General features: G+C 55.0%; 1 protein-coding gene across 1 annotated transcript in view; it reads right to left on the bottom strand.

Annotated features, from left to right (window-relative positions):
• Positions 1–5,203, bottom strand: part of GPR153 (G protein-coupled receptor 153) — a 7,708-nt gene extending 2,505 nt beyond the window's left edge. The window contains exons 1-5 of the mRNA XM_014586604.2: positions 4,560–5,203; positions 3,726–4,155; positions 1,768–2,017; positions 967–1,151; positions 11–474 (exon numbers count right to left, since the gene is read on the bottom strand). Of these exons, the coding sequence (XP_014442090.1) occupies positions 11–474; positions 967–1,151; positions 1,768–2,017; positions 3,726–4,155; positions 4,560–4,915 (1,685 nt within the window). The 5' untranslated portion in view covers positions 4,916–5,203. The remainder of the gene's footprint in view (positions 1–10; positions 475–966; positions 1,152–1,767; positions 2,018–3,725; positions 4,156–4,559) is intronic.
• Between the last annotated feature and the right edge of the window lie 1,913 nt (positions 5,204–7,116).

Raw genomic sequence — 7,116 nt, 5'->3', positions numbered from 1 at the left:
CCCGCCAGGGGTCGTCGGGGCCTCGCCGGCCTCCGAGTCGTCTAGGGTGACAGGCGCCACTGGGAAGGGCCCGGGCGAGGCGGGCGGGCGGCCCAGGGCTTGCGGCTCCCGCTCAAAGGCCGTCAGGGCGAAGGCGTCGGGCAGTAGCGAGGCCGAGACGGAGCGTGTTCCAGGACCCGGGCGGCGACGCGGGCTGCTGGGCGGCGAATCGTGGTCGCGGCGCGGACTGCCGTCCAGGGCCGGGGGGCGCAGTGACAGCAGGCTCTCTGCGGAGCGGCGGCGTGGGCGGAAGGGGGGTGCATCCTCGGAGAAGGCCAAAAGGCTGCTGCGGCGCCGATCCGATCCGGCGGGCAATACCAGTTGTGCTAGGGCGGCAAGGTCTTCGCCAGAGCCCCAGCGTGGCAGGAAGGCGGGCAGGGGGACGGTGGCCCACACGTCCGCATCGTCGTGGGAGAAGCGCCGCGTGGGCGGGACCTGTCAGGACGCGTGGGCTTTAACCTTACGGGCTGCCCTCCTAGAAACTCAGACCAACGCTTCCCAGACCAGGGCCAGCTTCCCAGACCTGGGCCCGGATGGCCTGTGGGTCAAGGATTAAGCTTTCGGCTACAACAGCCTGGTTGGGAGCTGTGAGATCCGGAGCACGTGATAATTTTTTGGAGCATAGCGTCTGCAGCTGGGCAGGTTGGGGAAGAAGGCTGTTTGAAGGGGCTACGAGGGTAATGAGCCTGAAGGAAATAACACAGGTGCCTTGGCCAGCTATCCTGGAGTGAGAGGCACACGGGAACCAGGTGACCCACTGCGCTCACCTGCAGGCTATGATTTCAGCCAACCCATCCACAGAGGGTGACAAACACTCTCCGGAAATGCAGCCAGGCATGACATGAGCTCAGAGATGAAAAGCCTTGGGGAGGTCAGAATAGCCCACCACCCACATAGGCAGCCTCTCCTGCCCTGCCCTGTCTGTACCTGCAGGTACTGCATCTTGTCCTCCTGCAAGGGCCGCAGTGGGTAGAGCTGGGGCAGGCCCCCCTCCAGGGCAGAAATCTCATACTTGGTCATCCTGTCCAGGGCCACGAAGTCACCTCCATAGCCATAGTCGAGGGAGCGTTCCAACACCAGGTCTGGGGGAATACCACCCTCCAGGCTGGTCTCTGCAGGATAGGGCAGAGGCTTGAGGCCATGGAAACCTGAGGGCATTTGGGAGGGAATCCCAGGGACCTCTCCCAACACACACACACACACACACACACACACACACATAAACACACACACACACGCACACACAGGTAGGGAGCTGGTTAGCTAAAAAAGGAAAAGGTGAGGTCTCAAGTTCAAATCCTGGCCATGCCACCCTTTAGCTGTAAGACTGAGAAGTTGTCTCATTTAGGATGTGAGGGTGAGACCTTAGGTTATCTCAGGAGCTTTGGGGGACGAAAGTATACATGCAAGGAGTTGTCAGTGCCTGGTTCATAGTAGGGGCTCGTTTAGTCTAATATTATTATTGCTGAAAGGAGTCAGACTTGGGGGTTGTCTGGGGAGTGAGGCTGGGAGCTCAGCCGAGGCATTCAATCTGGTGCTCACTGCTCCTCTGTTAATCTGATCACTGAAAGCGGTCAGCCAAGCAGGATAGAAGGCCCTGTTGGATACCCAGCTTGGGCCCCTTAGGGTTCAAGTACATTTGGGGATGATACAGGGGGTTGAGAAAGGAGTAGTCACCTAAGTGCCTTTGGGGGGTGAAGGTCACCTGACAGCTGTTTTCCCACTGACCCAGTGACTCCATCCAGATGCCACTCTCCACAGGGGCCACTCTCAGGCCATCCTCACCATCATCTGAGTCCTCATCGTTGGCCATGAGGGCCATGCACTTCTCCCAGACAGCCTTGAGGTCGGCCCGGTAGCGGTCACAGGCCCAGAGGAATACGGGCAGCAGCAGGGCTTGGGTCACGGAGCACCACAGCACACAGAGCACCATCCAGGGTGCCGAGGCATCTGCTCGCAGGCTGCTGAAGCTCACCACCTGTGGACACAGGGCTCGTCCTGGCACCTGGCAGGGCTGCCCCATCACATCTCCCTCCCAGCCTGTTTTCCCACCTGTATGGTGTTCCAACCATCCACTTGCCAGAGGAGAACAGTAGGAGGCCCTGCCACCACGAGCTGCCTGGCTGCCATGACGAACAGTCAACGCCATGTGTGCAGCACTTCACAGTATACTGCGTAGCACTGGGCACCCCTTCTCTGAAGACTGCCCAAGGAGCTAAGTGGGAATGGATTACTGCCCTGTTTATAAAGTGGGAAAACCAGGCTTGGAGAAACAGGTCTCAAGCCTATTCCAGACTCTTCCCAGCTCAGCTCTTCCTCAGCCCTGCCCCTGTTCCTGGTGTCTAGAAAATTCAAAGGGCAGAGGATCAAGCCAGGCAGCCTTTGGGTCAACCCCTCAATCTTCCTCTCCCAGGAGAGCTGTCATTACTCCACCCTACTCCCAACCTGCCCAGAAAGAGTGACTTCCGTGACAGAGTGGAAGTATGCAAGCTGCAGACATCATGTTGGTCCTGCCATTTGCAGGCTGTGTGACCCTCGGAAAGCTGCTAAACCTCCCTGGGTCTTGGTTTCTTCATCTGTGAAATAGGGTAAGAATACTCCATGCTCCAGACACTATTTCTAACAGGTCAGACACATGGACTGGGCTCCATAAATAGTACCCCCTTCCCTGCCCTGAAGAGGAACTGGGGAGGGCCCCTCCTTAAGTGTCCCCACTTGGCTGCCACGGTGCTTTGGGTTCTCAGAGCAATTTCACATGGGTGCTAGCTAGGGAAGCAGGGCTGACTATATGCAGGACCCTGTGTGTGTGTGTGTGTGTATACGTGTGTGGGGGGGGTGCCAGGCCTGCTGGTGTGAGGCTGCAGGGTTGCAAGGGTGACATCCTGAGAATCCCCTGGCTCTGAGGCTGCCACTGCACCATCCCCTTTCTGGAGCTTGTGTCCTGCAACGACCAGGAACACAACCCAGCTCTGCTGCTCAAATGAAGCCTCTCATGCTGGTCTTTGTCCCAAGTCACCTCCTTGTCTCACTTCCGACCCTTTGGGGACTGGACTAGGGACTGGACTGGAGCTGTGAGACTAGAAGGGTTTGGCTGGAACTCTGGGGGTGGAGGATTTGGCTGCTGAGTTCACTCTTCATTCTTGAGCCAGAATAGTCTCGGTTCACAGAGAGGACCCCAGCCAGCCCTGCTGGGCCTAGATCCTTGATGGCAAGACCTTCCTCAGACCAGCCCCTCACCCCATTCCCAGGATCAAGTGCAACTCCCCAGCAGACATTCAAGGCCTGTCCTGCCCCTGTCCCTGCCCTGCCTCTTGATCCAGTGCCCCCTACCTACCTGCTGCACCAAAACTCCCTCTGTCCACCCTGGGGCCTGGGCCCTCTAGGAAGCCTGTGGGCATGTTACCCCACCTTCCACACCATCTGCATCAAACGGGCCTCAGGTGAGGGGAGCAAACTCCTCTGCAGAGTGGTAGGAAGACCTTGGGCTCTGTGGTCCCCTGATGTGGGCTAAAGTCCCACTGTGGCTGCCCTGACTTTAGGCAGGTCGTGATGCCTTGGCTTCCAAATCTATAACATGGGATGATGGTAATGCTCATCTGAAGGGACTGGGTTTGCAAATAACTCCCAAAGCTGTCTCAGAGCCCAGGCCTCCCGAAAGGCTCCCATAACCCAATACTCTCACTCACCAGCACAGGGAAGCCCATGAGGCAGTCGTAGATGACAACGATGGTGGCCACAAGGCCCGTGATCTGCAGAGAGGTTTTGGCGGGCTCAGAGCCATCAATGGAGGAGCGCCGTTTGCCCTGTGCGTCCTCCACCACAATGGTGGGCACAGTGAAGGTGTGGCGGTCAGTCCGGCGTCCCACCTGCATGGCCAGTGTTTGGAAGAGGGCAATGGCTGTGCAGACCACGCCCATGGCCACACTGCCGCCTACCAGCAGCAGGAAGCAGACACCAAAGCCCAGGCCGATCTCAGCCACGATGAAGCGGCAGCCATGGGTGTAGAAGCGCTCGCTTGTGTCGTGCCAGCCCACGGCAGGCAGGGCCGATAGGATGAAGGACACCATCCAGATGCCCATGACAGTGTGCACAGCTTGCTTCTTGGCATTGCTTAGCCTGGCATGGGGCAGGGTAGAATGAAGGGACCCAGTGTCACTCACAGGGTTTCCCCAGGGCTCTGGAGACTTGTAGGAGATCTCAACTACCCTTGGCTCCCTGGTACATCAGAGTCAGGGCACAGTCAACCTGGTAGGGACCTGCCCCGGCAGAGGAGATCCCCACATACATCACCACTCATCCCTCTCACCAACATTTCTGTACTAGACACTTGTGTACCCTCTGCATGCACACACTCCCAGCAGCCCAGAAGAGCCCCTTCTGAGCCCCCTGTACACCCTAGTACATCCCAGGCAAGACACAACCACATGAGGACACTCATGACACACAGGAACATCACATAAGTCTCCAGCTCCATGCTTGCATGACCGCTGACACAGAACACCAGACATGTGAGGGCTCACCGGTAGTTGACAGGCCAGCGGACCATCCACATGCGGTGGTAGGAGAGGGAGGTGACAGAGAAGCAGGTGGCCAGGGTGAGGGTGTAGAAGGTGGACACGAAGACCTTGCAGAGGCCCTCATTCCACTCGTAGTCAGGGCGCTGCCGCCGTAGCTGCACCACAGCATACGTAGCGATGGGCACAGCCACATTGAGCATGTGGGTGGCCGCAAGAGTGCACAACAGGAACTCCAGAGGCTTCCACTTCTTCTGCTTGGCACCAACGCTGAGGATGCCCCAGGCATTGGCCAGCAGGGAGAGGCCTCCACATGCCAGCCAGCCTACCGCACTGCCAGGCAGCCGCCGCTCATCACTCATGGTGCAGCCTGGAGCTGGCAGGTGGTTGGGGCATCCTCCTTGGCGGCAGGCCTTGGCGTGAAGCAATAGCCCTCACCCGCAGTGGCTCAGTGTTGCTGGGGACCACAAGCATCTGGGGAAGAGGGGCAATGAGCCCTCAGTGACTCCCCCTCTGGTTACAATATTGGAACTCTTGGAGCCCCAGTGGTAAAAGAAGGGGTGTGCTATGTTTTGAATGTTTGTCCCCTCCAAAACTCATGTTGAAATTCAATTGCTGGGCTGGTCTCATAGTCTAGTGGTTAAAGTAGCTGGATTCCACATGGTTGACTGTGGTTCGAATCCTGGCCCTGTTGGCTTGTAAAACATGCTAGGTGTGTGTGCTTGTGTGCATGCCTAAGACTTCAAAAGTCTGGAGAAATAGGGGCTGGCAGGTGGTGTGGTGGTTAAGAGCTCTGGACTCTTACATGGTCAGTCACTGTTTAAGTCCTGGACCTGGTGGCTCGCTTTCTCACTTTCTCTGTCTCTGTTTGGTCTAAATAAATAAATAAATAAATAAATACAGTTAATTTTTTTTTTTTTTTGAGAGGTTTTTGCTATAGGGTGCATGCGCTCACCAGAAAGACAGAGAGATACAGAGAGACAGAAAGTAAGAAATCACTTCCCGGGGCGATGGCCACTCTACAATCCCTTCTCCTCCATTCTCTTCTTGGGACCTTGGGCACACACGCACACGTGTCCAGTGTGAGTTTAAGCCACTGGGTCTGGGATTCAAACTACTGTCAACTACATGGAAGTCCAGTGACATAGTCATTATGCCAACTTCTGGTCCCCCCAAAATAAATAATTCTAAAAAAACATCTGGAAAAATAGAGAAGGGTTTGTATTATGACCATGTCCCATTGGGGGTGCTTTCTCCCTCTCTCTGACAGAAAAAAAAAAAAGACATTTAATTGCCATTGCAATAGTATTAAAAGGTGAAAACTATTTTTTTCAATTGCCAGAGAGTGTATGTGCTCACCAGAGAGAGAAGGAGGCAGAGGGAGAAAGTACCCTCCCTCCATCAGGGTGTGGTCACATGGCAATCCCTTCTCCTCCATTTCTACATCCTGTCAAGATTTTGGACACACACATATACACACACACAAAGCATGTTTTCAAGGTGTCAGGGCTGGGACTTGAACTGCAGTCAGCCATGTGGGATCCATTTCTCTTAAACATTACGCTATGAGCCCCATAGCCTAATGTTCCAAGGAAGGACCTTTAAGAAGTGATTAAGTCATTTAAAAAAAAAGTGATTAAGCCATAAGGGCCCTGCCCTCTTGAGTGAGTTAATAAATGTCTTTTTTTTTTGAGAGATTTTTGCTATAGGGCACCTGTGCTTACCAGAAAGACAGTGAGAAATCACCCCCCAGGGGAGACGGCCATGTTGCTATCCCTTCTTCTCCATTCTCTTCTCGGGATCTTGGGCACACACGCACACGTGCCCAGTGTGAATTTCAAGCCTCTGGGTCTGGGACTTGAGCCACAGTCAGCCATGTGGGAGTCCAGCAATGTAACCATTATGCCATGTGCTGGTCCCGGGTTTAATGTCTTTTTAAAAAGGGCTCAAGACACCATCTTGAAAGCAGAGACTAGGCTCTCAGCAGGCACGAATCTATCAGCACCTAGATCTTTGATTTCGTACCCTCAAGAACCATGAGAAATAGCTTTCTGCTTTTTCTAAATTACCTAGTCTCAGGTATTCTGCTATCGCATTAAAAATGGACGAAGGCAAGGAGGGTCTCCTGATACACCCTTCCTGTCTGGTCCCGGTTTACACCAGGCTGCTATACCCTCCTCTCCACCCACTGTGGCCGCCTGACCATGTCCCCGCCACTCAGGGTACTGTATACAGGGGTGCCCAGTAAGTGCTCCTTTTCTCACTTCTATCTTCACCTGGACGAGGCTGGCCTCTGGGCTATCATTACAGGTCACCTGCATCCTCAGGGAACTGGCCAGGCTGGACCCAGATGGGCATTCTTGCTCATGTGTGCCCTGGCCCAGAACAGTCCCGCTCACTATCAAATGTTCCAGAATCCTTGCACGGCCCATACCAGGCCTTTGCAGTGGTTACCTTGGGGCTTCTTGCCTTCATTTATCCTATGTCATGTGGCCACACGAAGATGTGCCTGGTAGCATTAGGCATCCTAAATCTCTCTCTGCCTCTCCTTATCCCCAACTGA

The sequence above is a fragment of the Tupaia chinensis genome, unplaced genomic scaffold (assembly GCF_000334495.1).
Source record: "Tupaia chinensis unplaced genomic scaffold, TupChi_1.0 Scaffold000146_1, whole genome shotgun sequence".
Classification (NCBI taxonomy): domain Eukaryota; kingdom Metazoa; phylum Chordata; class Mammalia; order Scandentia; family Tupaiidae; genus Tupaia; species Tupaia belangeri.
Note: the sequence above shows the minus strand (reverse complement) of the source record. Positions and strands in the feature narration are given on the sequence as shown.